The 21723-nt window shown below is 45.5% G+C and overlaps 1 protein-coding gene across 3 annotated transcripts; it reads right to left on the reverse strand.

Moving 5' to 3' along the window:
- Positions 1-14520: 14520 nt before the first annotated feature.
- LOC143673046 (testis-specific Y-encoded protein 3-like) lies at positions 14521-17442 on the reverse strand. 3 transcript variants are annotated; one of them, XM_077147418.1, is made up of 7 exons: positions 17309-17442; positions 17042-17254; positions 16104-16181; positions 15867-15978; positions 15646-15791; positions 15462-15547; positions 14558-14800 (listed from the first exon to the last, which is right to left on the reverse strand). In XM_077147418.1, the coding sequence occupies exons 1-7, from the start codon at positions 17402-17404 to the stop codon at positions 14755-14757; spliced, it is 777 nt and encodes a 258-aa protein (XP_077003533.1). In that variant the 5' UTR covers positions 17405-17442; the 3' UTR covers positions 14558-14754. The 3 variants fall into 3 exon arrangements, with proteins under 3 accessions (XP_077003534.1, XP_077003531.1, XP_077003533.1); XM_077147416.1 differs by having other exon boundaries at positions 14552-14800; positions 17042-17442; XM_077147419.1 differs by lacking the exon at positions 15462-15547 and having other exon boundaries at positions 14521-14800; positions 17042-17442.
- Between the last annotated feature and the right edge of the window lie 4281 nt (positions 17443-21723).

A 21723-nucleotide genomic window follows, 5' to 3' on the forward strand; every position in this document is an offset into this window, starting at 1 on the left:
TAACACGTCTGTAGAAATGTCCAGTCACAGTCATCCAGGGAAACATACCTTGATTCAACGACAGCTGGCAAAGTTCAGGGTTTCTCTCTCAAGTGGGAGGCACGTGGTGAACACTGTCAGAGCTTCTCTCTCATCTGGAAAGACACAAAGTGAACACGGTCAGGGTCCCTCTCTCATCTGGAACTGCACATGGCAAACGTGGTGTCATCTGCTAGCTTTTATTAACAGCTCTGCCATTTAAATCAAATACTCTGATTTAATAACTCTTGTACGAGATTGTGAGGCTTCTTTCCAGCTTCACCCTCGTTGAGTTCCCCTTAAGTAGTGGATGTATTCATAAAGCCAGTCTCACCCTAGCAGACTGAACTAAAGTGTAAAGACAAAATACTTCCATGAATTATAAAATTCATGCAAAATTAAAATATTGTGTCTTTTGGGGGGAGAGGCAATGAAATATTATATGTCTTTCAACCATGTTTAAAGATTGCATATATAGCTGTTTCAAAATGCATTAACAAAAGTGTTCTAGGAATCTAGCATTATTCTAATGAGTTTGATCTTAATGGGAATTGTATGTTGCAAGACATTTTCTTAGAAAGGGGGTTCCACATTATTTTAGAAACTTTAATATGCAAAGTATATACTGAATGTCATTATCACGCTGAAAAGGAAAATGATTTTATCCTAGATGACTTGTCGTTACACAAATAATGTCAAACGTGTAAAGCAACACCTGCATCAATATGAGAAGTCACAAAACATTTATGAAAAGAGAGATTATACTCAAGGTTTGATGACTCTATCTGTAACATATTTTGTAAAGTCTTAGTCTCAGAGGCGCAAGGGTAGTTCAGTGGTACAATTCCTGCCTGCCATGTGGGACGCCCAGGTTCAATTCCTGGCCTGTGCACATTCCCCAAAATAGACAGATAAGCAAACAAAGAAACAAATAAAGCTTCAGCAAATGGTGCTGCAATAATGGGACACTCACTTGGATAAACAAGGAAATATGACCCCTGCGATATATAAAACTTAAAAGAAGCCGTAGTCTCAAATAGTTAACTGAAGCAAAACTAAAAGTAACTTTCACTAGAGTGGCAAAGCTTACTTGAATAACTAGTGTTATAGTGAAATGTTACAAAGGTTTTTTTTTTCTCAATAATCAAGATGAAGGGGGAAAAAGTCTGGGCTTTAGCAGAATCACTTCCTCTACTTTAACTTTATCATGTTCTCAGTTGTTTAAGATTATCAAGTCTTACAGCTTTTAAAAACAGTCGAGTCTTTTATTTTAGTTCACGAAGAACCACTTATTGTTTCAAACTTGACAACTTTTAACATTTTGTTTTCTCAAGGGCAAATCCTAAAGGATATCATTTTATTCCAAAAAGTTGTTAGGGATTTGCTTTTCCATTTGGCAAAAAATTAAAGCCCTAATAATAGTTGTCTGAGATGCTGTACGTTATATCAGAAATGTTTAGCCAATGTTATAGAAGTATCATGTAGCCTTCTCTTGGTTACTGATCTGCAGCATACCAGACAACAGACAACAATCTAATGTTGCTAGCTGTAGCTTGAATTCTTTTAAAAGTCACCATACTGCACAGAAACAGACCCATTTGCTTGTCGATTACATTGTTTTACTCCAATGCTTGGTCAGTGCTACAGGTTCAACAGAAAGAGCCTTCGAAAAACAATCAATCCGGGGATGCGACCCCCTCCCCCAGGGATGTGGGGGCCCCTCCCCCGGGGGTGCGCCCACCAAGGCCCTAGGCTCATCTTGGCCCTCCTCAGCTCCCTTCCTGTTTCCTGTAAGACTGTACGTAGTCCTTTTATTTCCTAGTGGCCTGTGAAACTAGTTTATAATAAACTCATAAGACAATATTGTTAAAAAAAAAAAAAAAAGGAAAGAAAGAAAAGAAAAACAAACAAGGCAGGTATACATTGTACCCACGAACCTTCATAATCCTAGAAAAAACGTCAAGTACAAAAGCGAACCCTTGCTTTAACTCAAGGGCTTACATATCTAAAACAGTGTCCTAGCAGTATGCGTGCTATCTCCCCGTTTGAGTGTTTGGCTAGACCCATGTCTGGGGACCCTAAAACGAAGAAATTATCCGCCACGTCACATGGACATCTTCCAGAAGCAGATGAGAACGTGGTGGCATTGAAAACACTTTTATCTCTGCCTGCTGGAAAAGCCTCGGTCCCTTTGGCTCTTCAGTGGACACTGCCTGCAGATGGGCTCTGGGGTCATAGTGCGGGACGATGCTGTGAGACAGGCTGGTGGACACCTGGAGTCCACTGGCCTATTTTCCAGAGTGCGAATGACGCTGCACTACAACAACTGTACACAGAGCATACCTCCAAGAACTACAATCACCAGAATGACATGGTGGAAGCCAAAAAAGGCACATTGACCATGAAAGCCTGCTTCTGTGCGGGGACAGCATGAACCATCTGGTAAACTTAATCTCCTGTTCAGCGCAGGAAAACAGTTGTGCATTTAATCAATATTTAGTCAGATAAATATGACTCTATCTCTTCAATACTCAATCACATGCAAAATGCTGCTGATGATGTTAAGGATTACGATAATATAAATTCATTTCCTAAAAGGTTAAAGAATTGACCGATGAAGTTGAGAGTAGCATCAGCATGACTTCTGTTTTGCTTGCCATGTATTTGATTGGCTATTGCCTGTATGTACCCATGCATTCATGTCCCGCGTAAGGGATCAGGAGCTCGGCCTCAGCCGAGTGGAAAATCTCCCCAGGTCCATGAAGAACACCTGGTAAATGGGGCCAGGATGTGGGAATTACACAAACACGTTTTTGCAAAAGCGAATAGCGCTTGTTTGCTTCTCTAGATAAGCTTGCTTGCTTACAGCTGAAAAACCAGTATGTGGTACTGTGAAACTAACGTCCCTGCTCTGCTTCTGTGGATAAGGTTGCGGTTTCAGCCTTTATAAGCCTACCTTGCAAGCTGCACGGGGCTGCTCTCTGAATCTTCCTTCTGAGGCAGTCGCTGGCCAGCTAATAAAGACGCTAACTTGGCTTGCCGTTTTTCAATTGTGTGGTCTCTCTCTCGGTAAGCCCCACACATCCAGATCAGCTTCCAGCTTCATATAAGAACTTCTCTGCCCTTGCTCAGTAGGAAGAAATTACTAAATATTGGAACTTTTCCCATTTTCCCTTCATAATGTTCACAGATGGTGTTTCTTAGAAATAAGGGCATATCACGTAGAAGAAGGGGGATTTGAAAGCTGGATGGATAAAAAAAATACTCAATATAAATCTTTAGCTGTGAAAGGCTTAGTAACCAGAAAAGTATTTCTTATGATCATTTTACTTAAGCATTAAGTCCTGACTGAGTTATTTTAAACCTAGAAACTACTGCTGAAATAGGCTGCTATTAATTTAATCACAAAAATTTACCTTCTCAGAAGGAGAAATGAACCTTAATACAAAGTAAAAATTTAAAACTAATCAAGTTTAGACCTAGCTGACAGCGACTTAGCCTCCCTGCACTTACCTGTTGTCCCCAGCAGGTGGTGCTGCAAGGCTCCTCCCTCAGGCTCACTCCCTCCCCATCTGGAGCAGCTGCCCTGCACTTTCCCCAGCTCACCACCAGGTGGCAGGCCTGAGAGCGCTTGTCTATTAGCACGGCCCAGGCTGACCACAGTGGATCGAGTCCTGCCTACCTGGTTGAAGGTTCCTCCTCGCCTGGGCAGCTGGATGGCCAGTCTCTGCCGGCAGCACTGGGGAACTGAGCAGCACCCAGGGATCAAGTGACAATGATGCCAGACACTGCTTCTGTGGGGCTGGCTATTCCTGCACCCAGCTGGGTGAGTGCTGCCTCGCCATGTGGCCTGGGCCCCACAGTGCATCGTCACATCACCTCCAGGGTCGCCCTAGGTGCTGTCAAGAATGACCCATGCAGGGAGTTCTCCCCGCCGGCAGCGGAGTCAGGCTGGGGCTGAGGATACTCACTTATTCCTTCATTCCTCCGCACATGCCATAGCCACCCCTTGGGATCACAGCTTCGACACAACCAGCCCTCCCCTCCGGGTGCCCCCCCCCCCAACTCCCCAACATAAAACTGCCTCAGGATCCTGTTTGATTACTCACAACCATCCCGCAGTCCCGTCACTTTCTCCCCATCCCCTGTCTTCTTCCATGGAGCACCAGTGAACTGAAGCACTCCACTCTGCTCTACCATCTTCCTGGAAGTCTTCATACCATGTGTCCATCCTGCAAGCTGAGCCAGGGAGGGTTTTATTTCTGTAACAGGAAAGGAGCAGAAGGAAAGTTTTTGAGTTTAAATCGACAGCGAGTAATTCAACAGTAGCCTCTAGGCTTTAAATAACTCAGGACTGCTTGAGTGAAATGATCATAATAACAAGTTTTCTAGTTACTAAGCATTTCCAAGCTAAAGAGGTACACTGAGTATTTTTCTATCTGTCCAGCTTTCAAATCCCCCTTCTTTTGTGTGAAGAAAAGACCGGCATCTTGTTCCCAAGGACCGACATCTTGTGATCATTTACTAGGAAGGGAAAATGGGAAAAGGCGTGCTATTTTTTAATTTCTTACTACTGAGCAGGGACAGAGAAGTTGTTATATTCATCTGGGAGATGGTCTGGACATAAATACACAGGCACAGTACAGGCAAGAGCAAATCAAATAGCTAAGAAATTGGTCGTTATTATCCTACTGTCTTACCGGCAACTTAGAAGGCATGAGCTATTGAGATGAAGACGATGACTGAGAGTCAAGGGGGTGGGCACATGGGAAAGAAACACACCAACACATGCCAACACAGAGGCTATCTCCTGGCTCTGACTGCTCAGCACTAGTGCTCTTAAACACAGGGTTCGTTCTGCTGCAGCTAACTAGTTTTGATCTGCTACAGCAAATACTATTCCACACCATAGTGCTGTGCAATGACTCTCCCACGTAGCAGTTTTTACTGCTCAAAAGCCTTTAAAAGCCCTAATCTGAAGGTGTTGCAGTAAAGAACTGTAAACACTTAGCAAAGAAGCATAATTACCTAATGAAATCATATCCATGAAATGGGCCCATTTGTCACTAACAGCTGTGCTGTTGAGGGTATTCTGTATTTTGTGTGCCGTCCTGAAATCTACTGTTCTCTATCATTATAAAATTCAGAATAAATAAACTGTGTATCTTTTAAAAAAATGATATAACGAATTTAGCACCTTCCTCCCTTTGGAGAATAAGATGAAAACCCAAAACTCACCAAAATGAGGGCCACAAGACCCAGGACCTGCTGCTCAAACAGCGTTTCCTTTTTATTGTTTCTCTCTCTCATTTTTATTAGAACCTTGGCCATTTCTTTGTCTGTCGGGGCATATAAAAGCCCAACCTTCCCTTCGCATGATTAATAGGTTCCCATACAAAATGGAAGTGAAGAAAGAAGGGGATGATGAAAAGTATGGAGAATGAAATATGGCTAATTCAGGGATGTTGTTATACATTTGAAGTGTGTGTATCACTTGTGTACATGTGTGTTCATTTCGGAAGCAGATTCAGTAGTGCAAAACACAGCTCCTTTTCGGTTTTCTAACTAGCCGCCTAGTGATTGGTATATGGGGAACAAAGCTGTATCCTGGAGAGCAGGTGTGTAGACTGTGTTGAAATTCCAGCAGGGGAAACAAATATTCCAACTCCCTCAGGGGCTTCGGAAGAGAAGATGTGAAAATAGATCCATCTTATTGGGGGATCATTGTTTTTACAAGGGAGCAGAAGCATGTCAGGAAAAGGGTCTTGAGGATGTGGCTCACTGGTATATTTTGCTTGGCTACGGTTCTAGTTTGCTAGCTGTCGGAATGCAACACACCAGGGATGGACTTTTAATAAAAGGGGATTTATTTTGTTAGTTCTTCAGAGGAAAGGCAGCTGACTTTCCACTGAGGTTCTTTCTTACCTCAAGGAAGGCACAGGATGGTCTCTGCTGGTCTTCTCTCCAGGCCCCTGGGTTCCAGCAACTTTCCTCGGGTGACTTCTTTCTGCATCTCCAAAGGCCTGGGCTGAGCGGCTAGTGCTGAGATGAGGAATGCCGAGCTGCTTAGCAGTGCTACCTTGCGCTCTCTCATTTAAGCACCAGCCAATTAAGCCAAACGTCACTCATTGCAGCAGACACGCCTCCTAGCCGACTGCAGATGTAATTAGCAACAGATGAGGTTCACGTACCATTGGCTTATGTCCGCAGCAACAAGACTAGGCGTGCTCACCTGGCCAAGTTGACAACTGAATCTAACACAGATATACGTCCCCCAATACCACCCCCTTGAATATCTCCCACATGCTAACACAGAGCTAGGAAGGTGTAGAAAATATTAAGACTCTTTGAACTGTTGAACTCAGAGTTCTCCAGAACACTATGAATGCGGAATAAATACCTGCCAAAGACAAACGGCAAATGTATTCGGATGAGGTTTCCAAGCCACATTCTGGGAACATGGGTGTTCTCTTTTGCTAGCTGGCGGAAGGCAATATACCAGAAACAGAGTGGCTTTTTAAAAGGGGACTTAATAAGTTGCTAGTTTACAGTTCTAAGGTCGAGAAAATGTGCCAATTAAAACAAGTCTATAGAAATGTCCAAACAAAGGCTTTCAGGGAAAGATACCTTGGTTTAAGAAGGCCGATGAACTTCAGGCTTTCCTTCTCAAGTGAGAAGGCACACGACGAACACAGTCAGGGTTTCTCTCTCATCTGGCAAGGCACATGTGGGACACGGTCAGGGTTCCTCTCTCATCGCGAAGGGCACATGGCAAACACAGCGTCATCTGCTAGCTTCTTCTCCCGGCTTCCTGTTTCATGAGGCTCCCCCAGGCATTTTCCTTTTTCATCTCCAGACGTCGCTGGCTGCTGGACTCCTCTACTTCTCGGGACTATGTCATTCTGCTCTGCTGTCTGTGAATCGCTCATTCTCCAAAATGTTTCCTCTTTGACTGGACTCAAGAAACTTATGAAGACCACCCAGATGGGTGTAGACATGTAGTCACCTAATCCAGCTTAACAGCCACTCTTGATTAAATCACATCTCCAGGAAGATATCTGATTACAGTTTCAAACATACACCATTGGATATGGCTCATTCTGCCTTTGTGAAATGGGATTTAGATAAAAATGTGGCTTTTCTAGTGGACATCCATCCTTTCAAACCAGCACAATGAGGAAAGCGTATACAAAGTTGGTTATGTCAATATAATGGACAAAATGCCTTTGCCTAGTTTCTTCATTAACTCATTTATATATAGCATCTGTATGAAAAGCAAGTACATGGTATAGGGCACATAACATGAAAGCAAACAGGAGATGGGTTGGAACAGAGACGTAATGGGAGACCAAAATACAAAATGTTAGGGTAATAAAACAATAGATTTCGGGTTTCTAGCTTTAAAAAGGATGTCACATCCATGTATAACATATGGACTGTAGGACTTACACTCCCAGGAAGAGGGACATCCATTCAGAGGTACAAAGAGATTAGAGGTAAAATGACAAGTAAGCATGTCATCTATCCAAGAGGAAGAGACTGGGATTTCTAAGGTCAGGAGGAGCATCACATCAATTCATAACGGAATTTAAAAAAAAAAAAGCAAACACAAGATTTATGCTGCCAGTGGGTGTCAATTAATATCTTACAGTATATGCATATCTTAGGATTTGGAAAAGAAGATGACATAGTTACTCAAGGACTAAAAGCAAGGGTTTAGCTGATAGGGAGCACGCATCTAAACCTAATGATAATGCTAGTGTGCATGTTGAAATAGGAGGTGTGCAGCTAATTTCCCTATGACCATATGAGTATGATTACTAGGATATTTTTTATCTGTTACGGGTTTAGTGTCCAGAATATATTGAGGACTGCAACCAGGAACATCAAAAGATGCCTAATTAAAATGGGCAAAGGTTTTACAGCCAATACTCCAAAGAAGACATGGAAATGTCAAACAACACCTGAAAAGATGCTTGCCTACACCGTCACCGGGGAAATGCAAAAGGAAAACACAATGCAAACGAAACACACTCAGGCAAATCAAAAATACACTTCATACACGATGGCTACTATTAAAGAAAACATGAAGGAAATAATCACTGAGAAGGATGCAGAGAAGTTGCAACTATTACAGATTGTTGAAGGAATGATGGTAAACATCATTTTTTGGTAAATGATGGTAAACAGTTGGATTTTCCTTCAAAAGCTGTACATTTCCCATATGACCTAGGTGTATAATTATTTCGCGCATGTACTTCTAACGGCGTACCCCAAAGAGTGGAAAGCAGGGACACACATATCTGCACACCACTGGTCTCTGTATACTTGATAATAACTAGAAGGCCATGCCACACACATCCAAGAAATAAATAAAATGTGTCTTGGCATGCATGGAACATTCATCAGCCTTCAAACAAAATGAGGTTCTGACTAGAGGTCACAACATGCCTGGACGGGCCGGACTCCTGGAGGAGCTACAGGGAGAACCTGGACCGACAGCTCAGGGGCCTGGGCCGGGGGCTGTCCGCGTCCTGCCTCGTGGTGTGAAACACCACCACGCCGGTGGCGGAGACCATGTCCGGGGATTTTCTCCCCAAGGAGAGCCAGCCTGTGAGAAGACATGAGCCAGGCCAACTTCTACAGCTCTGCCGAGGCCAGCAAACGTGGCTTCGATGTGCTGGACGTGCATTTCCACCCGCCAGTCCGGGCAGCACCAGCGGCGAGACGGCGTACACCGGGACATACGAGCTCACCGCCATGTCTCCCAGCTGCTGCTGTGCCACCTGGCAGCCGCCTGGGGCGTGGACCTCCCTGCTGCACCCCTGTGAACAGGTGGATCCGGGATGACCACACGATGGCATGTGCAGACGGGCAGGGCCACAGGGGATGGCTGGAGAGCAGAGGTGACTCCAGTGAGTCCACCGTGCCCTGGTGCCACGGATTCAAATTTCCTCAGCAGTGGGCAGCATCATGCCCCGCTGCTGCCGCACGTCTGGCCACGGCACCCACGGCATAGCCAAGGCACCCCTTTGACCTCAAACCGAACTCCCTTATCCCCCAGCCTTTCAGGGCGGCAGTAGATTCCCGCACATCCAACTTGGTGCTGGGACGACAGACAAGATTGGCCGGGATAGAGTCAAGAAAGAGTCGCACAGCCTCTCTCAGCACCGCTCAGCCTCCTTCAGCGCCGGGACGCATGTTTCAGAGAGCATCGCCCCTCACCCCCCACGGAACACCAGCACTCATGGAGACCAGACAGCAGGCTTTCAGATCGAAGCCCTGCCTGAGGCCAGAGGCGAAGACTCAGATGCCACACTTAGTCCCCTCAGCACCCAGAGTCAAAGGGCTTTGTGGCCTGATTGATGTTCCTCTACTCTGCCATGATTTCTGCACACTGGTTTAAGAAGAAACCACCACGTACCCTGCCATGGTGGCTCGGTCTTTACCCCTTACCCTCACCAAGGAGCAGGCTCACCCCTTCCCCTTTGCCTGCCCTCTCACCTGTACTCCTTGGGAGAGGCTAGATACCAGACAGGACCCCATCACCACTCCCCTCTATGGGTGCGTGCAGAAAGGATCATCGAATAAAAAAGTTCTCTCATGCACAGACCCTGTGATTCTGCAAGGTCCGTATGGGACTGTATTCTAGGGGTGTGTCCATGTTGGATGGAAGCCGCCTTCTTCCATCATGCTTCAACATCCATTATACTCAGGGCAGGTCTACTGAGGACAGAGTGGGGAGGCATCCACATGGAAACGAGTCCAGAGCAGTGCCTCACAGAAGGGCTCTATACATTGGGTTGGTCTCCCTACACACGGTCAGATTTTAACTCCCTGGGTTCCTGCTGGCTTGCTGGAATCTGCTGGAGTAGTTGATGGGTCCAAATGTCTGTGATTGGCTGCATACGGCCAAACAAGCCACGCCTTGCTGTTCTCACCAGCCAGGACCTCAAAGTGTGTTGGTGCTGTTCAGTGGGCTCACACATCCCTGTTACCAGTAGGACTTATATTTATGGACAAGAAACTACTTGGCCTTGCATATAAGTAGGAGCACAGTGAGGCCCCATGGCTGTGGACTCCAAAGGCCACATCATCACTGTACACACAAGACACACTTCTTCACATCCCAGGAGTGGTGGGGCAAGGTTGCTGGAGGCCTTATCTCACAACCATAACCAAGGCTGAAAGTCCAGAGATTTTATGGGCAGGAGGATTTATCCTCATCGGCACGAGGAAATGAGCAACACCATAACTCGAACGGCACAGCTGTAGACTTAAAGGAGACGACTGGAAAAGGACATTAGGGGAGTTCACAGCCTTCACTGGGAAACGGGAAGAACACAGTCTAGAAGACAGGTAGAAAATGTTGAGATATGGACATGTGATGCTGTTCTTCACTAGCAACCAGAGAACAGATCCGCAGGTACCCAAACCAGCAGTTCTGGGGCACAGGAGATCAGGGAAAGACCATTACAACATGTAAGGAAGAGCTGGATGAAAAGGACGAGAAATGACAAGTGTCAGATTGGGTTGTGTGTGACCAGGTGCCCGCTCTCCAACCTCTGATCCCAGCAGCTGTGGAACGGCATCCTGTTAGGTGGTGAGATATGGCACATTCCTTGAAAAACGGAGGGCCAGCAAGGGTAACGCTCTTTTTCCTGCAGCCCAGAGCTTTTCTTGCAGGAGCTCAGAAGTTCCAGGCTCCATTAATCCTACAAACTGAGAGAATGCAGTGAGAGAGTAATCTCCATTGCATTTCACGTCACTCAACTCCCACTCTGGATGCCAGCTGTGCCTGGAAAACCCTAGGGCAGAGATATTTACCTGCTCAGTCTCACAGTCTACAGCCTCTCCACATGGACTCTTAGGAGCCTGTAGCTCAATGGTTGCCACAAACTGGAGAGAATGATGACGTGGCCTTTCTTGGTCATTGTTCCTCTCTGGTGGCTCTCAAAAGAGTTCCCTCCAAAATGCTTCCGCTTTAAAAGGATTCCATTGGCACAGGTGGAGGAATATCTCCTTCTAATCCAAGGTTAATACCCATAATTGGATGAGTCACATCTCCATGGAAATAGCCAATCAAGTTTCAAACCTGTACTCCACCCTCGAGTACTGACCGGGCTTTGAAAGAAAAAGGCCGCTCCCATAGGATTGGATCAGGATGAAGCCTCGTTTTCTTCCTGGGTACATAATCCTTCCAGACCAGCAACCTTCAAGATAATCTCATTAAGATAATCAGATGGCTGGAAATCTTAAATATATTGCAAGGCACATTAGGAAACAAGAAGAAATGGCCAAACCAGAGGATCATGTTAAAAAGTCCGAGGAAATAAAGAAGTTGCACAAATAACCAATGGTGGGCAAACAAATCACCCAAATATTTTCAATGGGATGTTTAAAGAGATCTAGGATATTACAAAGACACTAGAAGAGCAGAAGAAGCATCTGAGCGATTACGCAGAAAAAAGAGCAGACTTACAGCAATGAAAGGTATGGTAGATGAACTTTAAAGTGTGCTAGACACAGTTGAAGATTTGAAGATTTGAACAGATAAGAAGAAAGTATGTGCAGACTAGAGGACACAGCAAGTGAACTTGAACATGCCAAGGAACAAATGGAGAAAAAACTTTGAAATCTGTGAGCTGGTTCTCAAGGAAATGATAGGTAACTTGAAGGCAAAGAGAAGAGTAAAGGGCTGGAAAGATACTTGAGGACATTAAAAAGTTTTAATGGCTAAAACATTTGCCACCCTGAAAAGACATAAATATTGAAATTCCAGAAGCCCAACATTCTCCAAATCGTGTAAATCCAAATAAGTCCACTTCAAGCCACACGGTGCTCAGACAATTAGTGTCCCAGATAAGGAGAGAATTCTGAAATCAGCAAGAGAATAGCGATTCTTCACAAGTAACAGAAGCCACGTGAAGCTCAACAGAGTCTTGGAGGTAAGAGGGGATGGTATCATCTACTGAAAATTCTGAAAGAGAAAAACTGCCAACAAATACTTCTTACATCCAGTAAAACTGTCCTTCAAAATTATGGAGACTTTAAGATACTCACAGAAAACTGATGCTGAGAGCACCTCCTATTAAGAGCCCTGTCCTATCAGAAGTACTAAAGGGAGTTCTCCAGATGGAGAGAGAGAGAGAGAGAGAGAGAGAGAGAGAGAGAGAGAGAGAGGGAGGGAGGGAGGGAGGGAGGGAGGGAGGGAGGGAGGGAGGGAGGGAGAGAGAGAGAGAGAGAGAGGGAGAGAGAGACAGAGAGAGGGAGAGAGAGAGAGAGACAGACAGAGAGAGACAGACAGAGAGAGAGAGACAGACAGAGAGAGAAACAACCTTAAAAACCAAAACCAATAAGAAAAAGAAGCTTAGAGGAGAGCACTGAAGTGAAGACTGTCAGTCAAAGTTAGTAAAGTATTACAAACAGAGGAAACCAATACAGCTGAGAATTAAAAGCCAACTGAAAATGGTCAACGTTAAATGTAGCTTCAACAGAACTAAAACTGAATGTTACGAGATTACATTGCAAATAAACTGGCACAGACTGGCAGTATGGCTAAAATGTATGATCTGTCTAGATGCTGTTTACAAGAGCTCCACTTTAGACCCACGGATACAAATAGGTTGTAAGTGAAGGGATGGAAAAAGTCACTATGCAAACAGTAAGCAAAAAAAAGCTTGGGTGGCTGCTGTAACATCAGGCAAAATAGACTTTATGGGCTCTTCCGACCTCAGTATCCTGTCCCCAGATCCCTCAGCAGCCTCAGTCCCCCTCGGGAGGTGACGTCCAGAAAGCACCACCAAGCTTTGGCCAGCTCCTGAAGTAGAGACTATGCCGCTACCTAAAGTTTCCAACACGTACAGAAAGGAGTTATGCTCGTCTGAAGGGGTGGGGAAGATTTCATGAACGCTACTATCAAACCTCACCACTGCGACTGGTTTGCTGTAGAACACACTTCACCCACGACATCGCAAAGTGGCCTCTGTGCAGACAGCAAGTCCAATGCGAGAAGTGAGCGATAGAGGTGCACATACGGTCTCTTTAAAGTGGAAATCGGGAGGAAGTCCCGTGGAAACAATCGGCCTCCCTTTTCCAACGACAGCAGGGTCTAACCTTTAGCCTGCGTCCGTCTTAGAGCCGTTACTGGGGAGCAATTACATAATCATGATGGATACCCTGAATGTAACCACTTCCAAGGTGAGATTTCAAACATGTACAGGCTTTAAATGTGTAATTGAGTCTGCTACTGCCGATCCAATGTGGAGCGTCATGAAGAGAATGCAAAAATTCCAGAAAACGGGAGTCCCATCCAATAGGCAGGACCTGGTTTTTGAAATGTTTGTGGAGAACCAGCCAGGAAATAGGAGACATCCTAATTTGAGTTGTGTGGTCAAGAATTGCTCTCCTGGCGGGCCGCGGTGGCTCAGCGGGCAAGAGTGCTTGCCTGCTATGCCGGAGGACCCCGGTTCGATTCCCGGCCCCAGCCCATGTAAGAAACAAACAAACAAAATATAATAAAACAAGAAAATGTTTAAAGAGGTTTCCCTTTCTTCCTCCCTTCCTTCCTTCCATCCTTCCTTCCTTCTCTCTGTCTTTCCTTCCCTTCCTCCCTCTCTCTTTAAAAAAAAAAAAAAAAAAAAAAAAGAATTGCTCTCCTATTGAGTTTGAGGTTACTGTATACTTTTTGGGGTGGAGCACCCAAAGGGATGCTCGGACCAAAGTTAATCTGTCGGGAAAAGAGAACAAGTAAGAAAGGTCTAAAGGCGGGGTCACTGAGGGAACAGCACACAAGCGTGGATGGCCTTGCATTTGCAAATTTTCCCAGTTTACCGTCCCACTTTTTCTCAGTCCAAGTCTGTTTTTGCCCCAAAATGAAGTCTGAGAAAAACAAAGGAACTCATATGAGGTCATACGTTTACAAGGAAACATGCTTCTTCTCCACTGTTCCTCTTTCTGCCTCTTTACCACCACCAGAAACTCAGTAGTTCCTTTACCAACTCCTCATCAGAGTTTTCCTTCCCTGCCTGTGCCTTAACCTGCATTAGTCAATCTGTTACTTGTCGTGCTGGTACTGACAGGGTGACTGCTACCCTGCCAAAAATTCTGCACTAATATGGATCTGGCAAACATATTGTTCACAAATAAATAGAGTTTTAAGATTTCCTGCATTTCCTGGTATTAACTTGCCTGAGAATATTCCAGGGAACAGACACTGGTTTAAGCTCCACGCAAGCAACACAGCACAAAATCTAGGTTTTACTCGACTGTGAACCCCCTCCTCCTTAAGCCCTTCTGCTTGCCTTCCCTCACGTCCCATGTAAAACTGAAAAGCGCACAGTTAATTGGCCTCTCTTTTCCAAACTCCTACTGCCTCATACCTGAACAGGCAGGAAAAACCATTTTACCAAACTGGAGTCCCAACTACTTCCCATCTCTTCACCTTCCTAAGCTTATATTCCATAGGTTACTAATTCCCAGGCAGCAAATTAAAAGCCCATAGTGCGTCGTTTCCTTCATTGGGTCCACCTCCCGCAAAGCACAACTACGCACTGCAGACACAAACGGGTAATCACTTGAGAGTATTTATTTTGTCCAGGATTATCATTCAATGTTTAAAGAATCTCATTCTTTCTATTTCCACCACCTGCTCCATCCTTCAGTTTTAAGTTCTGCAAAACCACGGGGTGGGTTACTCATCTTCTAAATCTCAAGTGCTCTTCTGCCATATTTTCGCTATGTTTGATGCTCTATCGCCCCCAGATCAAATGGAGAGGGTTCCCTGGAAAACACATGCACACCAACTCAAATCTACATCAAAGATAACAAAACTGCCCTTTCAGAAAATGATAAATTAAAAGCTTATGTTTAAGCATCTTAGTCCTAATGAACTCTCCATATTTTCCCATTGTTAAAACTTTAAATTGTACCTCAGAGCTCAAAATTCTCCTATGCACTCAATGCACTCAATTGTCTGTATTCTGGTTTGGCTGTGGGAGGACAGGACATGGGAACTCGTATTCAGAGAAAACTCTGATAATCAAAAAACTCATGGGTCTTTGGATTAGCAGTTCCATAAAGACATGCAGATGTTCTGGGTGAGGTGGGGGGTGGGGTGGGCAGCAAGGAAGTCTCAGGGAGAGCCAAACATAAATATAGGAGCGGAAGTAGGGCTCCTGTGTACCCATGCAATGATGCCTCAGAGAAGTGGAGATAATGACTCCCGTGTGCATCAGTGCCCATGGCTAGTCATGCTCTTGCTACATCGATGAGGTTTCCCCCACCACAGGCTGGTTTACACTACACTATCCCAGGATTCCTATCTCAGGTGACGACCTAATGACCTGGCGCTATTCACTGCCATCCTCTCTCTTCCTTTCCAAGAGGAATAACCCAGACAGATGGCAGCACGCATTTATTCTCCGGCCAACTGAGATCCTCACCTGTCTGCCTCTCCATACCATCTGCTGGGCCCTCCCATTCTCAGGTAGTACTGCAGGGCATTCAGCCAGAGGTCTTCACAGATGATCTGGTAGAGGGAAAGGTGTGAATGGGGTTGGCACTCTACTTCCCTAGCATCTGGGAAGCACACCAAGCCATTTATGAAACTGCCCCTGGGGGATTTACCTCAGCAATTGTGCTAGACCCTGAAGGACTGTGGTCAGAAATCCAGTTGAAGAAGTTCATACTGGTGTTCTGGCGACTGCACCTGTAGGCCTGGCATTCACAATCCCCGAACCATTGGATTGGAGTGGTCTGAGATAACAGATATCCTGCAGAAAGAGAAAGAATGAGGGATACTATATTGTTCACCCATCCCTTGTACCGTCTGAACAGCAACTTCTTACCAGTGATGGTAATGTCATATGCCTTTGTGATCACCGGGTTTCGGAAGTAGGGGTTTCTCCCAAAGGAAAACGTGATCGTACAGCAGTTCTTGGGAGGGATGCACACTTCCACCTGACAGGGAAAAGCAGAGGAGGGAGAAATCATTCTAGGGACACGCCTTTGCCTGATTACATGCTGAATCGTTTCCACCTGCCCTCCCTCACTCATTTCTGTAGGCTGAGCCTTCCATCTCTCACCTCCAAGTCGATCATGTAGCTGAGCAGGTCCCGATCTTGGTCAGTGATCATTGTTGACAGCTGAGGATGGTTCAGAATCTGTACTGGGTAAAGGAGCTCAAACATGCTAGGTTGGCAGGGGTAGAAACAGCTAGAGCACATCTGGAGGGCAATCAGAAGTGGGATCACACATCTGCCAGACCTCCTGGCATTACCAATCCATCTCAGTCAATACCCACACTTCTATAAAATCTTCCTTAAGCCTTCTGTTGCCTGTGTTTTGTGAGTCTGAACTCACACGGGTGTACAGTCTGTTTCTTGAGAACTCCTGACCTCTCTATTTTATTTGCATGATGGATAGGTCTTGAAGGGTACTTCTTGAGCTCTTACAGAGGGTTTGAGAGTGCTGACTGGAGGCCGCGTGTTCCCTGGAATCGCATGTGGGGCATGTGTGTACTCAGAGTCCTGAAGTGTGACAGGGTGCAATGGAGGGCAACTACATGTAGAGAGGACTGCATACAGTGAATGCAGCTCCACGCAAGAGACAACAGTTATATGCCAAAGAACCTGTGTGCTCAGAAGGTGGACCTGAAAGGCAGGCAGCATGACCTTTGACCCTAAACATGTGTGACTAACAATACCCCGCAGAAGCAAGGTTGAGTGGAACACGATACAAAGTGTGCTTCAAACAGATTGCATGTGTGGAAGGATGTGCACGCAAGTCTGAATTCTGCATAGGAAGCTGAACTCCCCACCCACCAGGATGGAACCATATTATGAACACAATCAGGATTCTCAAAAAGCCTGTGTTTGCAACTGTCGGCCACCCCTTCCTCCTGAACTGCTCTCTCCCCGCACTAAAGCTGTCCCCTTGCCCCCAGCCAGGACATCCTCCCCAAACCCTCCTCCATAGTCCACAGCTCTGTGAGGCTATCGCCTCCGAAGTGCATTAAGGATACAGTTTGCAACCAGAAGCCTGCAATGCACCTGATGCTGCTGCTTCTGAAATCCAGGTAGGGCTGAAGCTCGTGTATTAGCTTGCGCTTGTCCAGGCACAGCACCTGGCTGCCTCGTGCGATCAGACTGCTCAGTTCTAAATGCAGACTCTCTAGCGCCTCCGTGGATGTGCGGGGCCGAGGCGGGGCCTGCTCACGCTCCTGGGGGCTCTCCTGCTCCTGCTCCTCCTGCTCTTGCACCTCCTGCTCTTGCACCTCCTGCTCTTGCACCTCCTGCTCCTGCTCCTCCTGCTCTTGCACCTCCTGCTCTTGCACCTCCAACTCTTGCACCCCTGGCTCCCATGCCACTACCTCAACGAGCACCATTACGTCCTCGTTCACCAGCCCAGTCTCGCCCCGGATCTCTATCTCAACTCTTCCTTACCAGCTTCTCAATCTCCAGCCCCATCCCCACCCAAAGGATCGCAGTCTCCTCGCTGGGCCCTTCCGTCACCTCCCGCACGGCTGCGGCCTGCGCCTCTGCCCCTGCGCTGCTGCTCTCTGGGGACTGCTCCCCCCGAGGCCCCACAGACTCTCCTACCAGAAGGCCACCTGCCGGGCCAACGAGGTTTCCCGAGCATCCCGGAGGAGCCGAAGCCTCGCCAGGACGTGCTTCACTCGCCATGGGCCCTGGTCTGGTGCAGAGAAGGCTGGCGCACAGGCGCTTCCCAGCAAACTCCAGCAGGCGCTCCGGGCGCCACCGTGCGGCGCGGATGGCTTCCTGGCGCCTGCGGCAGACGAGCTGCTGGGGCGCATGCGCCGCGGTGGGCGCCGTCCACCCGGCCGGCTTTGGCGGGAAAGCGGCCCTCAGCACCCCCAAGCCGCTGCTCGTGCACACCCTGCTCCCCTCGTAGAGCGGAGCCCCCGGGGAGGCGGCTCCGGGGTGGCTGCCGGCCTCTAGCAGCGTGCTGGGGAACACGCGTGTGTTCAGTGCGCGCAGTGCTATGTTCTCAGCGCGCGCAGTGCTATGTTCTCAGTGCGCGCAGTGCTATGTTCTCAGTGCGTGCAGTGCTATGTTCTCAGTACGCACAGTGCTGCCTGCCCGGTCCCTGCGGAGGAGCGCCATAACCCCTTGGGAGGCCTCACCGTACATGCTCTCGTTGCTCCCAGGAGCACCCTGCCCCAAGACAGCAGGAAACTGCCTCCAGCAGCTTCGCCCAGTGCCACGTGAGCCTGCCCTGCCCTTCTTCTTCTGCTAAGTTTCTCTTGGGGGCGAAAAGATCTGCTCCCTGCCCAGAAGCACCCTCACCCCCAGGTCCTAGTCTTATTAAAAAGCAATTAGGATAAGAGTAAAAAACAAAAAACACAAAACTATAGCTCAGATGCATCTTCATTCAGTGTTTTAACATGATTACTTTACAATTAGGTATTATTGTGCTGTCCATTTTTGAGTTTTTGTATCTAGTCCTGTTGCACAGTCTGTATCCCTTCCGCTTCAATTACCCATTATCCTAACCTGTTTCTAACTACTGCTGGACTCTGTTACCAATGACATATTTCAAGTTTATTCTCGAATGTCCGTTCACATCAGTGGGACCATACAGTATTTGTCCTTAAGTTTTTGGCTGGACTCAGCATAATATTCTCTAGGTCCATCCATGTTATTACATGCTTCATAAGTTTATCCTGTCTTAAAGCTGCACAATATATTTTTTTTACTATTATTACTACTTTTATTTCTTTTCTCTATATTAACATTTTGTATCTTTTTCTGTTGTGTTGCTAGTTCCTCTAAACCAATGCAAATGTACTAAGAAACGATGATCATGCATCTATGTGATGATGTTAAGAATTACTGAGTGCATATGTAGAATGGTATGATTTCTAAATGTGGTGTTAATTTCTTTTTTTTTTCTTTCCGTTAACTGAAAAAAAAAAAAAAAAAGCAATTAGGAAGGTAAACATGGCAAAAGGAAACTATCAGAAACAGCGTGTGGAGCTCCGCACGAACTTGGAATCGGTTGGGAACAAGAAAATCTTGCCGAAAAGCAGCAAGACATCACGCAGATACTACTCAAGTCAACTCTTGGGGGTTCTGGGTTACAGGGGAGCACATTTCAAGGCCAAAGTCCGTGAGGGATGAAACGTCTGAGAAAATGTGGGCAGAGACTCTGTTTCCAGCCTGGGTTCTGGGTGTCCAAAGCTGCCATCAGACCATTCAGTTATAAGTATCCTTGTCTGCCTGTTCCCGCATGAACCAGAGGAACACATTTCTTTGCCTTGGTGAGAAGGTGAGTTTATTGAAGATGCAACAACAAGGAACTGTAGAGAAAACTTTCCAAGACCCATTCAGAGTGCGAAGGGAAGGTTGTTTTTTTCTATGCCCAGACAAAGACTTGGCTAAGGTTCAGAAAAGAATGATGGAGAAAACAAAAATTAAAAAGGAAAAGCTGTTGCATCAGCAGCTCATGTGTATTGTGGCCCTCATTTTTGTGATTTTGGGATTTCGATCGTATCCATCAAAGGTAGGGAGGTGCTGGATTAGTTCCTATGGTTTTTTCGAAGGTAGACAGTTTATTCATTCTGAATTATACATTGATAGATAGTAGTGGAAGATTTCAGCATTGCCGAGAAAATACAGAATACCCTAAACAGCACAGGTTTTCGTGACAATTGGGCGAGTTCCCTGGATACGATTTCACTGGGTAATAACATTTCTTCCCTCAGTGTTTATGTTTCTTTACTGCGACACCTTCAGATTAGAGCTTTTAAAGGCTTTTAAGCAGTATAAGCTGCTGCCTGGGAGAGTTATGGCATAGCACGTCCATAGTATGGAATAGCATTGGGTGTAGAAGATGGAAACTAGTTAGCTGCACCAGCATGAACACCGTGTTTAAGAGCAGTAGTACAGAAATGTCAGAGCGAGGAAATAGCCTCTGTGTTAGCATGTGTTGGGTGTGTTCTCTTTCCCATGTGCCCCCCCACCTCGTCTCTCAGTCATCGTCTTCATCTCAATAGCTTATGTCTTCTCAGTTGCCCGTAAGATAGTAGGACAAGAATGACCAATTTCTTAGCTATTTGATTTGCCTTTCCTGTATTGTGCCTGTGTATTTACGTCCAGATCCACTTCCAGATTAACATAACAATTCTTCTGCCCTTGCTCAGTAGGAAGAAATTACAGAATATTGGTCCTTTTCCCAGAATAAATGTTCACAAGATGCTGTATGTTCTAGTTTGCTAGCTGCCAGAATGCAATATACCAGAAACAGAATGGCTCTCAAAAGGGGAATTTAATCAGTTGCTAGTTTACCGTTCTAAGGCCGAGAAAATGTCCCAGTTAACACGTCTGTAGAAATGTCCAGTCACAGTCATCCAGGGAAACATACCTTGATTCAACGACAGCTGGCAAAGTTCAGGGTTTCTCTCTCAAGTGGGAGGCACGTGGTGAACACTGTCAGAGCTTCTCTCTCATCTGGAAAGACACATGTGAACACGGTCAGGGTCCTTCTCTCATCTGGAACTGCACATGGCAAACGTGGCGTCATCTGCTAGCTTTTATTAACAGCTCTGCCATTTCAATCAAATACTCTGATTTAATAACTCTTGTAGGAGATTGTAAGGCTTCTTTCCAGCTTCACCCTCGTTGAGTTCCCCTTAAGTAGTGGATATATTCATAAAGCCAGTCTGACCCTAGCAGACTGAACTAAAGTGTAAAGACAAAATACTTCCGTGAAGTATAAAATTCATGCAAAATTAAAATATTGTGTCTTTTGGGGGGAGAGGCAATGAAATATTATATTTCTTTCAGCCGTGTTTAAAGATTGCATATATGTCTGTTCTAGGAATCTAGCATTATTCTAATGAGTTTGATCTTAATGGGAATTGTATGTTGCAAGACGTTTTCTTAGAAAGGGGGTTCCACATTATTTTAGAAACTTTAATATGCAAAGTACATACTGAATGTCATTATCACACTGAAAAGGAAACTGATTTTATCCTAGATGACTTGTCGTTACACAAATAATGTAAAACGTGTAAAGCAACACCTGAATTATATGAGAAGTCACAAAACATTTATGAAAAGAGAGATTCTATCTGTAACATATTTTGTAAAGTCTTAGTCTCAGAGGTGCAAGGGTAGTTCAGTGGTACAATTCCTGCCTGCCATGTGGGACGCCCAGGTTCAATTCCTGGCCTGTGCACATTCCCCAAAACAGACAGATAAGCAAACAAAGAAACAAATAAAGCTTCAGCAAATGGTGCTGCAATAATGGGACACTCACTTGGATAAACAAGGAAATATGACCCGTGCGATATATAAAACTTAAAAGAAGCCGTAGTCTCAAATAGTTAACTGAAGCAAAACTAAAATTAACTTTCACTAGAGTGGCAAAGCTTACTTGAATAACTAGTGTTATAGTGAAATGTTACAAAGGTTCTTTTTTCTCAATAATCAAGATGAAGGGGGAAAAAGTCTGGGCTTTAGCAGAATCACTTCCTCTACTTTAACTTTATCATGTTCTCAGTTGTTTAAGATTATCAAGTCTTACAGCTTTTAAAAACAGTCGAGTCTTTAATTTTAGTTCACGAAGAACCACTTATTGTTTCAAACTTGACAACTTTTAACATTTTGTTTGCTCAAGGGCAAATCCTAAAGGATATCATTTTATTCCAAAAAGTTGTTAGGGATTTGCTTTTCCATTTGG

The sequence above is a fragment of the Tamandua tetradactyla genome, assembly GCF_023851605.1.
Source record: "Tamandua tetradactyla isolate mTamTet1 chromosome Y unlocalized genomic scaffold, mTamTet1.pri SUPER_Y_unloc_1, whole genome shotgun sequence".
Taxonomy (NCBI): Eukaryota; Metazoa; Chordata; class Mammalia; order Pilosa; family Myrmecophagidae; genus Tamandua; species Tamandua tetradactyla.

What these genes read in the sequence shown, in the direction of transcription:
- LOC143673046 (XM_077147416.1), bottom strand. Translation starts at nt 17,404, where the DNA reads ATGGTGCTCGTTGAGGTAGTGGCATGGGAGCCAGGGGTGCAAGAGTTG. An exon ending in CAGGCTTCTGGTTGCAAACT is followed by an intron (nt 16,182 to 17,041) that starts GTATCCTTAATG and finishes TACCCAGTACAG; the next exon opens with ATTCTGAACCATCCTCAGCT. An exon ending in GCTACATGATCGACTTGGAG is followed by an intron (nt 15,979 to 16,103) that starts GTGAGAGATGGA and finishes TTTCCCTGTCAG; the next exon opens with GTGGAAGTGTGCATCCCTCC.